A 17,677-nucleotide genomic window follows, 5' to 3' on the forward strand; every position below is an offset into this window, starting at 1 on the left:
TTTCTGGTAATTTAATGTTAATTTCTCTACAATAAGCCGCCATCAAATGTCGTTTTTCGAGAATTTGGCTGTACGTCTAACCGACCTCACAACCAAGTGTAACCACGCCAGCCCAGGACCTACATATCCAGCTTCTTCACCTGCAGGATCGTCTGAGGCGGTGCTGAGGACTATTTCTGTCTAATAAATTCCTTTCGAGGGGAAAAGCTCATTCTGATTGGCTGGGCCTGGCTCAACAGTGGGTCGGCCTGGCTCTCAAGTGATAGGCCTATGCCCTCCCAGGACCACTCATGGGGGCCTAGATTACGGCCTCATTTATTTATTTCAATTGACTGATTTCCTTATATGAACTGTAACTCAGTAAAATCTTTTGAAATTGTTGCATGTTGCATTTACATTTTTGTTCAGTATACAATATAAATACCACGCAAGTTCTAAACAACATAATTGTCATGCCAACGTCGAGCTAGCTAGCTGGCCAAAAAAATCTAGGGCATAACAGCTTCTATCTTTGGTTGCATGAACTCATTGCATGCATGCTTGGGAATGACTGACTGCAAGGCAGTTCTTGTGAACTGGGTTTTAAAACTTTTCCTACTCAAACTAACTTTATGCTTATCAACAGGGAAATTCTGCATCCGTTTGACCATTGCTGAGAACCCATCCCAGGAACCTCTTGTTGAGATTCCACCATGGAGGAGGTTCAGGTGGAGGAAGATGTCACAGGGGAGGGGACAGAGGTGGAGAACAAAGAGCCACTCTCCACCGAGAGCTATGCAGCAGTGGCCATGGCTGCAGACATGGACCCCTGGATCGTATTCGACTCTTGCAAAACACCCAGAGCTGAGTTTGACGGCTGGCTGGAGACCAACAGGCCATCCCAGGTGGGCCGCTTCGGGGACGAGGAGGGCGGTAAGGGCCCTGTGGGGCGGATTGCTGTGTTGGGCCTGGACCACTGTCCTGCCACTGGGGACATCACTGGACAACAGGAGAGCTGGGAGAGGCTGTTGGACAGCGGGAGACCTGTCACCTTCCAGATTGTGAAGGAACTGGCACTGAACCACAGGGTGCTCACCGGGAAGTGACTGATGCACCTGGACTCAGGCTTCAAGGTGGACCATGCCTGGGAGTGTGTGGCCAGAGCAGCCATGGAAGGGAAGATCTCCCTGACCAAGGTGAGCCCGTGTGACCCCAAGTCTGACAGCAAGCACGTCACCTGTTCCTATAATAAGGACTTCACGGACAAAAAACGAGGTGATGAGGCTGGACGCAGTCATCCGGGCCACGGGGGTCAAGTGCCAGCTGTCTTTCAAGCAGGATGTTTACACCTACCTGGGCATCGTGTCTTGGTTAGGTTATTGTCCTGCTGAAAGGTGAATTTGTCTCCCAGTGTCTGTTGGAAAGCAGACTGAACCAGGTTTTCCTCTAGGATTTTGCCTGTGCATAGCTCGATTCCATTTCTTTTTATTTAAAAAAAAAACAATATTAAAAATCGGATGTATTGAATTTTCCATGTGGTCTATATTAAAGGGCACTTCATTTTATATAACAGGCTTTTAAAATCCATTATTTGCACACAATTTCTATTTAAAATATCAAAGGGACGTAAAAGGCACTCATTTCGTGGAACGACCCAGTTAGGTTTTAAACGTCTTAATTTATTATGGGAAATGAACTGCAGCTGAAGTGAAATAATATCACACTGGTCTAAAAGCAAACCACACTGTGAATGAGCATAACTGAAAAAGTGATGCACAGAAATTTTAGATACTGACTCAAAACTACTTGTCACGCCCTGATCTGTTTCACCGTCCTTGTGATTGTCTCCACTCCCCTCCAGGTGTTGCCCATCTTCCCAATTATCCCCTGTGTATTTATACCTGTGTTCTCTGTTTGTTGCCGGTTCGTCTTGTTTGTCGAGCGTACCAGCGGTTTTCCTGTCAACTCCTGTTTTTTCCCCAGTCTCTGTTTTTCTCGTCGTTTTTCTCGTCCTCCTGGTTTTTGACCTTTGCCTGTCCTGACCCTGTACCTGCCCGCCTGACTTCTCTGCCTGTCCCTGTCCCTGACCCGTCCTGTACCTTTGCCATACCCTGGATTATTGACCCCTGCCTGCCTTGACCTGTCTTTGCCTGCCCCTGTTGCTACAATAAACATTGCTACTTCGACAGTCTGCATCTGGGTCTTATCTTGATTCCTGATACTACTAACATGATATAGAATGAGCCTGCTACATTTATAAACAACAATATCCTTCCTGTTCCAAAGATGTATTGAAAATTAAAATGACAAGTTATACTTGGTAAAACTGTCCATAACATTAAGATATCTGTCACCAAGGTGAGTACTGTATTTTTCACGTATATCATCACCTGAAATGACAATGTATTCTTGTCTTGCTTTACAGTATATGGTAATATTCCACTACATTAGTATACCCCACAGTCAGTAATATACTATTCCGATTGTCATTTTGAATGGCCGTAAGCCATACAAAATGCTTGAGTATAAAGCTAAATTTAACATTTTGGCTTCACTGTCCAAATACATATGGTGTTGAATGTTCAGTGAAAATGATTAGCTATTATTGTTGAAGCATCAATTACATCATTACTCATTATCATGGAGGTAATTATCGTGTCATATAGAATATAGTTCATGTTACATGGTGTATTTGAATAACTGTAGGAAAAGTGTTAGGTAAGCACTTGAACCTGAAAAGAAACATGTTTGTTTATCAAAGAGTGCTCAAGACAACATCTATTGCGGTTACGTGTATGCTGAATGATAAAAAAAATGATAAGCCTTACACCCTAATTCCAAAAGAATCAATAAATACAGTCCAAATGTATTATTGAACACAGACATCATTGGTCATGCTCATCAATGCCTCATACTACAATAATGTTTCAGCGGACACCAAGCATTGCGCATAACAAGGGGTCCAGTTCAATCAGATGGGTTTTCATTAACAAACATGAAGCAGCTCATTTCCTCAGCACCATGTCTATGACTTCCCGGGTCCTTCTTTGCTCTCTTAGGAATCACCTTCACTGACTCCATTTCAAGTTCATTGAGAACTTCCCATTGCAGAAGCCTGTCCAACAAACTGCCGAGCACAGGTCCCGACACTCGAGTGACAAATTCTGTCCTCACAGAACGCAGCCTCTCTGTCAAACCCTTCTGACTAGTCTCAGCCTGAGGCCTTCCCACTAACACAGAACCTGTGTCGGAGAAAAATGAAGACATATTCACCCGTGTGTAATACCACTAGGTACGCAAACTTAATCAAGCACAGCTCAAGATTTGAAAGTATTTTACATATGCATTGGCCTGAATAATTCCTGACCTTTTTTTCCTGAAACTGCACTGTCGGTTAGGGGCTCGTAAGTAAGCATTTCACTTTAAGGTCTACACCTGTTAAATTTGATTTGATACAATTTGATTTGAATATGCACTGTGATACACCAGTGGTTATGAAAGCGGTGCAGCAGCAGCATCTGATCACTTTGGCATCCTTTCTAACACCACTAGCTAATCCACATTACAGATGAGCCCACACCAGGATGGGAATGGTGGTTGGATGGATTTACGGACTCCCTTCAAAAATACAAGAGGTCCATCCTTGAAGTCCGTAACCCTGCTGGGTTTCATCCTTCCCCTCTAAACAAGGTTGGATATAGACCTGGGGCAGAGGGAGTCCCTGGCAAACAGTGGCATGAATCAGATTTGGATACACCTTGTTTACAGACTAACTTAAAGGTTTTACCTGGCAGACGGACAAGCCCCGTCCTCACCTTCGTCCACACCTCTCTATCAGGCCTTCTTTTCAGAAGCCTTAGCTCCATATCCTTTGTATCTGCATCCAGGAACACCTGAAAAGGTTGGATGGTAGTTTGGACCGTAGTGGCAGTCATATAGAACATGCTGAAAAATAAAGTGAAATGGTAGGTAGATTCTTCACCAAATTGTATTTTCTGCAATACATTCTGCAACTGAAATACAAACAATAGAGAAAAATAATGTCAACTAGATCAAATTACATAAAGGCAGCAGCTTAGCATCCTATTTTCCCCACCCCACAGAATGCCTTTTCACATTTTGTAAACGTCCATATATCGCTCTGTGCATGTGCTACACAAAACCGCAAAATGTGCTGCAGCATTGGAACGTCTTGAACTTGGAATCAGTCTACCGCTAGTCTAGATCATTAGACAAATGCTTATTGGTTTAGTTTGCGAGATAATTTATAAAAACTTGCCATCAATTTAAGAAGCTCTCTTGCTAACATCTAGCCTACTGCATACAGTGTCATAATACTAATTTGATGTAATTTTGCCCAGTGACCAGTCTTGGAAATCCCAGGGGAGGATGTCTGATTCTCTTAGACATTTTGAAAGAGGAGGGTCCTCTTTAGACAGACAACTCTCCCACCAAATCACGAGTTTGGGTAGGAGGGCCAAGCCTGAAAAATCAAACTCTTTCTGTACCCTTAAAGCAGACATGCCAGAACATTGCGATTCAAAACCAAAGTTAGCAGGAAAAACCTTTGCAGTGGTTTTAGTGAAGGTAGATGACGTAAACTTGACAGTTGCACTCATTAAAAATAACCTCTGTGTTCTCCATCTTGCTAGCTAGCTAGTACTTTGTGTCTGGCGGGGATGTTTAAGCTAGGGTAACAAGCAGATATGGCGGTGACGTCACCGGATAAGGCAATAACGCACATCCCATTTCCGACCCCTCCTCTCTGTCCCAATTAACGCAGGTACTTGTAGAGACGTGTATGTTGGAACATTGGTACATCGTGTGAGGCAACCTGTCTGTCTATAGAGACTACATAGAGACAGGTAATAGATGCAGCTGATTTGAACTGGACTATTTAGCCATCTTCCATAGCTGCGCAAGGATATCTACCCACCTTACAGAATGAGTGACCATTTAGATAAGTGTACTTAACATGAGGTAAGTATTGTCATGGAATATCCAGTATGTAGCATCAGCGTACAGCTGTTTCTATGATCAAGATGTGACATTATTAGCATGCAACACCTGTCAGAGTCTACCTTAGGGGTTATCTTCTTCAGTCTTCAGACTGTATGTTTCCCCTCGAGTGAGAATGCACTCCGAACAGACCTGTACGTAAGTGTTCCCTGTCTGTTGCCATTTCGCCTGCAACAGAATAAGAAGTGATTATCAATGAGGGTACTCACACTGAAAACTCAATGTACATCTGGCTGCCTGTAATAGAAAAACAGAGTTACCAAACCATCAGAAGGGATTTTTTACCTGTTCAAGTGGTACATTTGATGACAGGACGATCACATTGAGAACTGATTGGAGTGATTGGAAAGGCAACACCTGCCCCTTGATTGAGAACAGGGCTTCCCGTATGTACTTTCTGACAAGGCCCCATAAGGAGAGGTTGCTGGTGTTTACCACTGTGTGTGTGTCAGTCACCCTCAGCGGCGATAAAACCTCCACACTGTCACCAGTCACATAAGCCACAGACAGGGAACCAAGACCATCTCCTGCAAAACAGATATATCAACAAAACACTGGGTGTCATTTAGCCATTGTATTGATTATTTTTTATGATAGTTCGAGTGGTGTGTAACTCACCAGAGGCAATCTCACAGTGTGGGAGGTGTAGCTGACGGACAGACCCCTGAGGATCTGAACAGGGCTCCTGCATGAGTCCGGCCTGTAGAATGCAGGAGACTCTCGTCCCATTGGACAGTCTTGTACAGCACCTCCCCCTCCATCAGAAACACCTGCCCTGTCAAACTGCACTGGAACAGACCTACATCGGAGCACTGGAGCCTGGGAGCCACAGGATAATAATCACCCTTACAATAATTATAACATCCTCTGAATCAAATGTAACAATGTTATCAGCAATAAATAGTCACCTGTATGAGGTTTCTGTAAATTCTGTCGTTGTTTCAGGCATTCATTTTGTTACAATTACTGGGGTCTGGAATGCAGAAAGAAAATACAATAAAATCATAGAAAGACCACCTTTAATCTGCACTGCAGTCCTCTTAAAATGATAGTTCACTACAAAATGTTTGTCCGATGTTTTCAGATCTCAAAGATGTGTAAATAGAGTGACACATTTCAGTTGAATACATTCAGTTGGACAACTGACTAGGTATCCCCCTTTCCCTTTCATAATACCCATAAAACCTAGCGGTCAAACAGGGAAATGGTTGCAATTGTTTTTCTACCGTTAATTTTTCCAATAGGGGATTTTAGAAACACTTAAAATAAGGGCTGTGTCTTGTGTAGGCTTACCCTAGCGAGACGTTTTGATAACTGTGTAAATCTCTCTATATTCGCCTGTATTCCTCCCCCCCCCCCCCAAAAAAATGATAATGTGGCTATCATAAACAACTACAAAATGCCAGGGTGATCTGGATGAGACTGCAGAATCGAAGGGCAAAAGTAAGAATCTCTGGATTAACTATCTAATGTTAGTTAAATATAGTAATGAATAAATTGGCTACATTTCTTTAAAATGGACAATTCTTTGAACTGTCTTGTGCAAGTTTTAAATTGACACAATACCTATTAGCAAAGTTGTCAGCTAGAGATGACGTGCAGGAGCTTGCAGGGATTTGTAGTTTGCATGATGTCTACTAATTAGCATATTGGAAATCTTAGCGTAAATAGAGCCGAATATGTGGGGAATCGCAGGGGGCTCGTTTCAGCTAGCTGTATTTTGTTCTTGATACCATGTCTTGTTTCGAGGTGTTTTGACTTATTTCATGTCAATGTTAATATGTTAAAAATTTGCTAGCTAGCTAGCTAACCAACAACTGTAACGATGTATTTGAGAGACAAGTGCTCATTGTGCAAATGTATTTATGTTTTCAATAAACATTTGTAGACTAAATATAGTTTACATGTTATAAACAATATAAGCCAACCCTGTCTGTTTTGCCCCAGTTGCGCACGTGTTGATTTTGTTGCTAAACAACCAACCCTTCTATATGAAAGGAAAAGACAGCCACCGTCTATTTTTTATTATCATTTGCGATTGAGGCATATAAATGGATCTATTATACTCAACTGAGGGATGTGGACTCAACATTACAAAACATTTGAGGAGTAAAAACATTGGAGTGAACCATCACTTTAAAGGGATACTTCGCAATGAGGCCCTTTATCTACGTCCCCAGAGACAAATGAATTTGTGGATAGCAATTGTATGTCTCCGTGTCCAGTATGAAGGAAGGTAGTTTCGCGGGCCAATGCTAACTAGCATTAGCGCAATGGCTGGAAGTCTATGAGTAACTACCATCATCCCTTTAAGTACTGAAACTCTGAAGTAATGATGATGTACTCTATTTACATGTTCACCTGGTGTAGATGTAGAGCCGTGTACAGATTCAGAGTTTAATGTGTTACTCCTGTATTGACTTTTCAGTCAATAAGAGAACGGGTTAGGGTAGTGAGAGTGAGACAACGATGATTATTAGAGAATGTGTTGTGAGGGAAAAGCGGAGCCTCAGACAACAGTGCCTTCCCCATGCAATCCAAGTTGGATGTTGCTCTAGTACGCTTTGATCCAGAGCAGTGCTCAAATGGCCCTGATGTGTGGGAGCCGTACTTCGAGCTTAATACCCCAGGGGCAGGAACTACATCAGATGTGCAGACAAGGTATGATTAGAACTGTGCTCCTCCGGGGAAGATACTATGTCAGAAAGGCATGTTAGGCCTACTTCTGCCTCCAGGGAGTATAATAAGGTTATAGTCATCTAGTAAAGTTACTGCTGCTATTTATTTTGCTGCCTGAAAGGAAGAGCCATTGGGATAGGAATAAAACACTTTTTGTTGCTGCCTTCGAGGAAGCTATGGCAGAAGGAGTGATACCGTTGGCTTAACTGCCTCTGCCGGCATAAGGTTGAAGTTAGTAAGCAATGTTCTTGCTACCCCAAGGGCAGGAACTGTGACTGATGTGCAGAGCAGGTACGATTATAAATCTGTTGCCTCTAGAGAAGGTACTACGACATAATGGCGTATACTGTTTATGGCTGCCTCCGGGGAACGTAGCATCTCAGATAGAGATATGTTATAGATGTTGCTGCCTCCGGAAAAGGTACTATGGCAGAATGTCATGTTAGGCATACTTACTCTTCTGCCTCCAGAGAGGATGAGGGTTAAAGTAATTTAGTAAAGTAGGAGGTTACTAAGGTAGAATAGCTACTTTTAAAATACTGCTGGAAGATTAATTGGGAGAGGAGTGATACAATTGTTTTGCTGCCTCGGAGGAAGCTATGGCACGTCATCAGAACGCGCGCTCGGTTTGTTGTTCTGAACGTTTTTTTAAAAGTATTTCCTCGACAAATTGCAAGCTTGCTAATTACAAATGTTATTTGAAAACAAAACTGAATCATTTGATGGCTGCCAAATATTTGAAGAAGAAACAAAAACTATAAAACAGTTAGTTGAATTAGTCTAAATAAACAGCATGATCATGAGCACATCGTTTGTGGGGCTATTAGATATGAATCTTAATATAGCCTATAGCCTAAAATTAAATACATGAGGGCCAAAGCGAAAAATGACAAAGTGAAAAAAACTATTTTTTGAAATGTTTTGCAAATTTATTAAAAAACAGAAATACTTTATTTACGTCAGTATTTAGACCCTGTGCTATGAGACTCGAAATTGAGCTCAGGTGCATTCTGTTTCCATTGATCATCCTTGAGATTTTTCTAGAACTTGATTGGAGTCCACCTGTGGTAAATTCAATTGATTGGACATGATTTGGAAAGGCACACACTTGTCTAGATAAGGTCCCACAGTTGACAGTGCAGGTTCGAGCAAAAACCAAGTCATGAGGTCGAAGGAATAGTCTGTAGCTCTCCGAGACAGGATTGTTTCGAGGCATAGATCTGGGGAAGGGTACCAAAACACTTCTGCAGCATTGAAGGTCCCCAAGAGTGGCCTCCATCATTCTTAAATGGGAGAAGTTTGGAACCACCAAGACTTCCTAGAGCTGGCCGCCAGCTCAAACTGAGCAATCGGGGGAGAAAGGCCTTTGTCAGGGAGGTGACCAATGGTCAGTCTGACAGAGCTCCAGAGTTCCTCTGTGGAGATGGGAGAACCTTCCTGAAGGACAACCATCTCTGCAGCACTCCACCAATCAGGCCTTTATGGTCGTGGCCAGACGGAAACCACTCCTCAGTAAAAGGCACATGACAGCCCACTTGAAGTTTGCCAAAAGGCACCTAAAGACTCTCAGACCATGAGAAACAAGATTCTCTGGTCTGATGAAACCAAGATTGAACTCTTTGGCCTGAATGCCAAGCGTTTCGTCTGGAGGAAACCTGGCACCATCCCTACGTGAAGAATGGTGGTGGCAGCATCATGCTCTGGGGATGTTTTTCAGCGGCAGGGACTGGGAGACTAGTCAGGATTGAGGCAAAGATGAACGGAGCAAAGTAAAGAGAGATCCTTGATGAAAACCTGCTCCAGATCGCTCAGGACCTCAGACTGGGGCTAAGGTTCACCTTCCAACAGGACAACAACGCTAAGCACACAGCCAAGGCAACGCAGGAGTGGCATCGGGACAAGTCTCTGAATGTCCTTGAGTGGCCCAGCCAGAGCCCGGACTTGAACCCAATCGAGACCTGAAAATAGCTGTGCAGGAATGCTCCCATCCAACCTGACAGAGCTTGAGAAGATCTGCAGAGAGGAATGGGAGAAACTCCCAAAATACAGGTGTGCCAAGCTTGTAGCATCCTACCCAAGAAGACTCGAGGCCGTAATCGCTGCCAAAGGTGCTTCAACAAAGTACTGAGTAAAGGGTCTGAATACTTACGTAAATGTCATATTTCAGGGTTTTTTTCTACAGTTGCAAAAAAAAAAATGTATACTTTCCGAATGCACTGTATGTGTAGTAACTTTGTGGTTATTACAATAGCAACATTGCTGTTACATAGGACTTCTATAATTGCATAATAATGAAGTTATTACATAAGTAGAATAAGGAAGTCACTATTCCACTTATTTACAGTAGTTACAAAAACTCTCTGGTCATTGCTAGGCAATTAAAATGAGATTGCCAAAGTATTATGTAACAATGTGCTAATAAAATGTTGCTCCAAAAGTAATTACAGTTTTATTACACAGGCAAAAGAACAGTACTGTTAGTGTTACTGAGGATACTAACAGTAACAAATATGGCTATTAAGTGTTGAAAGGAAATTAAATATCCCAAAACTGCCTTCTTGAATCAACTACAGCCAAGGTAAGTGGAAAATCATGTTAGTTTTGTATTCTGAGTAAACTATCCCTTTAAATATGCTATAGTGTTTGTTTGAAACAAGAACACTTACCCTCAGATGGACAAAGAGGTTTGAAGTTGTTTTAAGCATCCAACTTGCTGTTTGCAATGTCTGCAAATGGCTTTGAAATACTCTGCAGTATTTTCAGGTATCATACAATTAATTGCAGCTTACAACCTTTTCAGTGGCATGTTGACAGGGTCATTCAGTAGTTGAGCGTCACAACTTATTTATACTTATCTGTAGAAAATATCATTGGTTAACTGGTTTGACCAGATTATGTACACATGGGGCAATGGGCATTCAAGAGAATGGACATTTACAAAATGTTCAGATAGAAATGTATTGTGCAGTTCAAATATGACTGTCAGATTGATTGGAATAGTATCGGAGATTGTGTGTGCTCTATTCATTCAAATGTATTCTTCAACATGCAGTTTCGGATGCAGCCCCTGCCGTTACTTGAAGGCAGCCAATCCAAACGTTTCTGAAAAGCAGTTGCTTTCTCAGATCTGTATTTACATTTTTTTTTTAAAGAATAGTTGTAGTCATCTCGAAAGTAACTTTGTTCCCTCTGAAAAATAGTTACTTTTTCACAAATCCTAGTTAAAACTATAGATACCCCAGTTCTGGTACTGAACTTTACTCTACTGTTCTGTACTCTACTGAGCTCTACTTTGATGTCCCAACATCTGAAACATAGACGTCTATGATTGGCTCAAATTCAGTCCGGTCCAACAAAATGTTGTATTGTTTGGTGGAGGAGCTCATTAAAACAATAGCCAGTGTGTAGAATAATACCCAAATATGCAGTGGAGGATATTGCATATTTCTACATTTGTGCACCTATTTAGGATACATCACCATGAAGAGAATTACATTCATATCCATAATTATGCATTTCTGTGTAGTACAGATCAAGTGACCCATGATGGAATTCCGTTACCGCAATTCTGTTATCGGGTGTAAATCCACTTCACTTACTGTAGTTCAATAACCAACATAGTTTTTTTCAAACTCAAGGTGCCATGTCATTCCTTCTGCAGACATCTTTGAATCTTCATTCGAAGCAGATATTTTAGAGTTTTTGTAAAACGTGGTTGTAACGAGTACGCTGAGAGTCGGGAAGCAAGTTCAGGAAGTGAGTGTTTTAATAAATAAACGCAACTAAATACAAAACAAGAAACACAAACAACGCACCGACATGACACTGGAACAGAAACAATGACGCCTGGGGAAGGAAACAAAGGGAGTGACATATATAGGGAAGGTAATCAGGGAGTTGATGAAGTCCAGGTGAGTCTGAAGATGCGTGTAACGATGGTGACAGGTGTGCGCCATAACGAGCAGCCTGGTGACCTGAAGGCCGGAGAGGGAGCACACGTGACAGTGAACGAAGGGAGATTTTACTGAAATGTTGTTACCAAACTTTGCATCTGCACAGTTCTTCCAGTAAATGTGTTTTTGAAAAACGTTCAATGTAAATTGTTAAAAGTAGTCCTTGTGTACAGAGCTGTATGGTTTGTTCAACTTTTAAATCAGTTGTTTTTGTTTGGCATACATTTTAAGTGAAGAACCGCAGTTTCGGAGCAATTCCGTTACCGTGGAATTGCCCCACAGTGAAACAGCACGGACAGCAGTGACAGAGGAAGGAGCCAGTCTGTACTTAGTGAGTGTTTGGGGAGAGCGTGTATCAAGATAATGTATTGGGTGTGTGTGTGCGCATGAGTGTGCATTCACATGTGTATGTACGTACATGTGGGTGTGTGTATAGCAGACTCACTGTTGTCATAGATGGGCTGGGACACCACGGGCTCCAGAGGGCAGAGTTCCCCGGTAGGCAGAGTGATCGAGGCCTGGAAACACAGCCTCAATGCATTAAGGTCAAACTCCTCCTCCCACACGTTCGCCTCAGGAACTGCAGCCAAAACACAACACAGACAAATCCAATGGGTGTGGCATCTGGAATTGGCTATCTGGCATTGGCTGTATCCTTTAAGTTACGGTCAATGGAAGACAAAACATGAAAAGTAAACAGGTAAACAAAGCATGAAAATGAGATTGGAGGAGTCAATTACTTTATGTAACTGGCATAATGTTATGACAGTGGACTGTCACGTACGGAGTGCGTGTGCGTTTGCATGTACTCACTGTTGAAGGGGTTGTTTTGGGTCTGCAGCCTACAGGAAACTGCCTCGGCCACATCCTCTTTCTTCACACACTGAATGCCCAGGTTCTGAAAACTGAGAGCAGACAGTAAGACAAGGAGTCAAAGTGAACGTGTGTGAAAGTGAGATACTGTAGATATCAACCACAAGAGGGTGCTTATTCCACCATCCTCTGCTTCTGGCCTTTAAAACCAAGACTACACACACGTCCTCACACACATCCACGCCTTCCCACAGATGTCCTCTATCAAGATGTTGGCAGGTGCACACTGCATCAAACAAACATTTTGTTACTTTGTATTTCATCACACATCCATATACACATACACACCTCCCCTCACATGCAGACACACACACACACACACAGAGACCCTCTGTCTAACCTGTGTACTCGTCTCTCCTGCAGGTCTGCCTCATAGTAGCCATGTTTGCAGTCTTTCCCCACCAGTTCGTGGGGGTGGGGCTTGTGAGGTGGGTTCTTGGTCACCAAGGAGACGCGGACACGCAGGGGGCCATTGTAGTTGTGCACCTGCATGGGACCAACCAGGTTAGCAGGATGTGTATCATCACTCACCTTAGAATCTCCACCACTTCCTTATCACCTTCAGATCTCCATAAATCAAGTGTCGTAAAGCATGGTGTAGTAGTAATTAGACTGCTCTACCGTGGTTAGAACTAGACAAAACTGCTCATTTGCATAACAAATCTTACTTTCATTAATAGTTTTCCCATCGACCATCTCAGAATATATGCTGAAAGTAACCGTGGTTTTGAAGGTCTCTGAAAGTCTCATTTTAGCTACAGTACAAATGATGCATGGCCCCTTCATACACAGTTACAGTGTAAAAAGCTCAGTGTGCCAATTATCTGTTATGTCATTAAAGGGTGCCCTAACCTTGATGGCGGGGTGTGCCTTGGTGGTGTCATTGCTCTTCTCTCCCGGGGTGCTTCCCGCAGAGCGCCCCTCACACTTGTACCTGAACCTCATGCCCCTCTGCTTGGGCTGTTCAATGATCTCTATGAAGGGATTAGAGGGAGCAAGAGAGCAAGAGAGTGAGAGAGAGAGGAGACATAATCTTTTTGAAACCTTTTTGTGTGCAATATTTACTGTTCAATTCCTATAGATTTTTGTTATTGTTGTCTGGTGTCTTCTCACTTTAGTTCATTGTTTATAAGCTGAAGCTTCAAGTGAAAACATTCATGATGAGTCAACATAAACAGTTGAGAGGAACAGGAAACAGTTAGAGTGATAGAAATCTCCTTACCTTGGTTCAAAGGGGGCTGTTCCCATCCATATATTTTTCAATGGAGACATAGAAATGTATGGAGAAATCGATAATAGGTCAGTAAGGAGGATCAACCGAAATCTTGAAAGCTTTTGCTCAACCATAAACAAATACACTACATGGCCAAAAGTGTGTGGACACCTGCTTGTCGTCAAACATCAGGTGGACTCCAATCAAGTAGAAACATCTCAAGGATGATCAATGGAAACAGGATGCACCTGAGCTCAATAACGAGTCTCATAACAAAGAGTCTAAATACTTATGTAAATAAGGTATTTCTGTTTTTTATTTTTAATACATTTGCAAAAATGTCTAAAAACCTGTTCTCGTTTTGTCATTATGGGGTATTGTGTATAGATCGATGAGGAAAAAATATAATTTAATACATTTTAGAATAAGGCTGTCACGTAAATGTGGGGAAACGGAAGGGGTCTGAATACTTTCCGAATGCACCGTATGTACATGTTGGGGGTGTTGGGTTGCGACAACTGTGGGCCGAGTGTACCTCCAACTACATCGAGTCGCTGTCAGTTGATATGAGGAAACAGTCGGTGGTTGTATTTGACAAAAGTTTAATTAAAAAGTATGTATTTCAGCAAACAAAGAAAGGTGCACAGCCACACGGGACAAACAGGCACAATAAGGGTTTAAGAATGTACATTTTTACAAATGTCGACTGACAGTGACTCGATGTAGTCGGAGGTTCAGTCAACTCCAGTCAGCTCCATAGATGTGACGTACATCGAGGAGTTTAGAAAAACTTGGCTAATCTACAGTAAAACCATTGTCCTGGTTCATGGAAAAAGATTGGAAAGTTGTTTTGTTTTGATTGTTCATATCCCCATGCCCCTCTCTTTCAAATTTGGAATGAATCACTTTTGTTTTAAATGGCTCATCTCTAAGGGAAAGGGATGCCTTCCATGTTTTAACACGCCCAGCTTAGGCCAAACACCAGACAGGAAACTATGCTCCTTCCTTGATAGTCTATGCTCAATTCTGCTTCAACTGCAAATCAGAGCACTTGAAGGACACCACTGGGTGAAAAAGATTCCTCATGCATGGTGTTTGAGCATTGACTTGAATGTTATTACATGACATTAAATATTTTATAAAGCTTTCATGATTGATAGTCACATTTGATGATTGCAGTCACCTTTGTCAATGATGTTCAACACCTAATAAAAGTGTATAATAATTATTTTTTAGACTCCCATTATTTCCTGTGTAAGCCAATGTAAAGAGTGCAGGAGCCAATTGGCAATACATTTACAATTAGGCTATATTGACAAGGGGTTCAAATGTGAAAGTGGGTGCTCATGCCCACTGTTACCAAAAAAGTATCTTCAAAGCGAAAGCAACGCCCTGGCGATGTAATTGACATAGTTTACTAACCCGGTGGTTTTATTATTTCAATGTGCCACCACGGACTGTCCAACGTGTGGCACATCACAAGAAGTTAAAGGTAGATTCAGCAATAATGACAATGCCACGAGCAGCACTGCAGATATTGAGATGAGTGATATGCACAACTTTGATTTCACAGTCACACGTAGTATCTGCGCATGTGCACGGGTTTGCTTCACTGCTGTTTGAGCCAGGGCCGATTTAATGCAGGAACTTACAGGGGCCCAAGCCCGTACAGGGCCCAAGCCCGTACAGGACCCAAGAGGCAAAAAAACAAAACAAAACACAAGCCTGCTATATGTTCAAAATACATCAGAGAGGATCATTTAGCCACATAGGATCAACAAAAACGGTGGATTGGAAAATAGGCACTGGATGGTTTGTCAATACCGCTGAAACTTTTTCTTTACATTTTTTTTAATACATTTGAATATTTGTAGCTCCTTTTTACGTTAACACCTGCAGTCAACTTGTGCATTACAGCGTTCTTCATTTCACCTGTCATATAATTTTTCATTATGAAGTTTAACCGTAGTCCCCAGACACGTGGTGTTTGTTTACAAGCACACAGCAGCGAGAGACCAGAGCCTTGTGAGTCACTCACTATTGTGAAGCACACGCCAGGTGATCTAGTTACAGTATGGAATTCACAACTAAATGTTTGCCAGTTAGATAAAGTATAACTATTATGTCAACTTTCTAAAATGTGCTAAATGCTCTGAAGTTGTGCCTTCGGTTTGCTAATTTAGTAGCTAGTCACTTGGTATCAGCAGAGAATCCCCTCCTGGATCAAGAGTTTTGCTGTCTAATATTTGTTTTGTGCATGCAGCAAACGGTAAGTAGCATTTTTGAGTTACTTGTATACATTTATGAGCTGGGATGTCTGTAATGCAAATTGTTTAGGTCAGATCATTAGCATTTAGATCATTAGCATTTAGTTAGCATTCTCTATAGGATTTTACATGTACTTGTTTGCATTGCTAACCTTCGGATTACAGAGGCTCAGTGGGCCTCTGATTTCTTAATCCGGCCCTGGTTACAGCGTGGTAGCCAGGGCACATCTCTGCATCTACTTCATATTGCTGAGTGTACCGCTACAAACTTTTGTAGCTGAGGAGCACATTACTGTGCGACGCACCTCGCGCATGTGTGTTGCACCAATTTGGCTATTAAAACAGGATGAAAGAAACCGCACACTGCTCTTGATAGTATCACTGGTATTTAATAAGCTTACGTATCGGCCCAACGGCCTTCGTCAGAGCTTTTGTGAATTTTCGAAAACAGCACCTCTATGTAGACCTAGCCCCACCCACATCCGTTCCACATATGGAAAGGAGTTGGAGGCTAAGGAAAAATAAAAAAGTGCTACCAAACATAACAATATGCATTTCACAAATATTACAAGTGTATAGACAAGACGCACCAAACACGTCCATAAAATCACAACGAGGACCTAGCAAGTTTTCATTACGATGATAAAATATGCCAGTGTTTCTTAACCACACCTCCCACTTTTCGCGAATTCAAAGTATATGTGGTTGTGAACATAACGGAGTGTTCTTTTGCTTTAGCGGGTCTTTTTTGTAACAATTCATCTCGTGTTTTACCCACCCCCACACAGGTAAACGGTTTCAAATAAATGATATCATTACGTGTACCACCACCCATGTTATTTACATTATTAAATGTCCATGTGGGCTGTGCTATGTCGGTAAAACCTCCCGCTCTCTCAAACAGAGAATTAGTGAACACAAAAGTTCAATCAGGAGAAACGACAGGGATTATCCAGTCGCAGTACATTTTAATGACCTAAAGCATGACATTTCTACCTTTAGATTTTGTGGCATAGAGAAAGTCAAGATATCAGACAGGGGAGGTGATATTAATAATACTCTGAGCAAAAGAGAATGTTTTTGGATTTTCACCCTCCAGACATTATTTCCTAAAGGACTTAATGATGAAATGTCTATGTATGTTATGTTGTGAATTTAAAATATGTTCCTATTTAAGATTACTTAGTTTTTTTCGTATGATGTACCCAATGATTAATGAAAACTTGCTAGGTCCTCGTTGTGATTTTATGGACGTGTTTGGTGCGTCTTGTCTATACACTTGTAATATTTGTGAAATGCATATTGTTATGTTTGGTAGCACTTTTTTATTTTTCCTTAGCCTCCAACTCCTTTCCATATGTGGAACGGATGTGGGTGGGGCTAGGTCTACATAGAGGTGCTGTTTTCGAAAATTCACAAAAGCTCTGACGAAGGTCGTTGGGCCGATACGTAAGCTTATTAAATACCAGTGATACTATCAAGAGCAGTGTGCGGTTTCTTTCATCCTGTTTTAATTGCTTTAATTGTTGCCATGCACCTGCAACAAGACTGCTCAGATGTGCGGGTGCCTTTTGAATCTTGCACCAATTTGGCTACAAAGTGTCCAGCTGGTCGTTGGTCGACTTTCAAGGATACAATTGTAACTTTTAAAATCACACTGTTGCGTATCTGTATTAACATGTTATTAACCTAGG

At 41.9% G+C, this 17,677-nt stretch overlaps 1 protein-coding gene, 1 long non-coding RNA gene and 1 pseudogene across 2 annotated transcripts; 1 reads left to right on the forward strand and 2 right to left on the reverse strand.

The window, feature by feature from the left end:
- Positions 1 to 651: 651 nt before the first annotated feature.
- On the forward strand, positions 652 to 1,389 carry LOC115193412 (UPF0696 protein C11orf68 homolog pseudogene; annotated as a pseudogene).
- A 1,446-nt stretch (positions 1,390 to 2,835) lies between these two features.
- LOC115194157 (uncharacterized) lies at positions 2,836 to 5,219 on the reverse strand. The gene is made up of 3 exons (XR_003878305.1): positions 5,061 to 5,219; positions 3,767 to 3,872; positions 2,836 to 3,221 (listed from the first exon to the last, which is right to left on the reverse strand). It is a non-coding gene; the product is annotated as an uncharacterized LOC115194157 (long non-coding RNA).
- Positions 5,220 to 11,613: 6,394 nt separating this feature from the next.
- On the reverse strand, positions 11,614 to 13,768 carry LOC115194156 (transcription factor p65-like; the record flags this gene model as incomplete). The annotated part of the gene is made up of 5 exons (XM_029753606.1): positions 13,356 to 13,768; positions 12,844 to 12,989; positions 12,444 to 12,535; positions 12,076 to 12,210; positions 11,614 to 11,651 (listed from the first exon to the last, which is right to left on the reverse strand). Coding segments are annotated over exons 1-5 (504 nt in total), but the record flags the coding sequence as incomplete, so codon positions are not given.
- Positions 13,769 to 17,677: the final 3,909 nt, after the last annotated feature.

The sequence above is a fragment of the Salmo trutta genome, chromosome 5 (genome assembly GCF_901001165.1).
Source record: "Salmo trutta chromosome 5, fSalTru1.1, whole genome shotgun sequence".
Lineage (NCBI taxonomy): Eukaryota > Metazoa > Chordata > Actinopteri > Salmoniformes > Salmonidae > Salmo > Salmo trutta.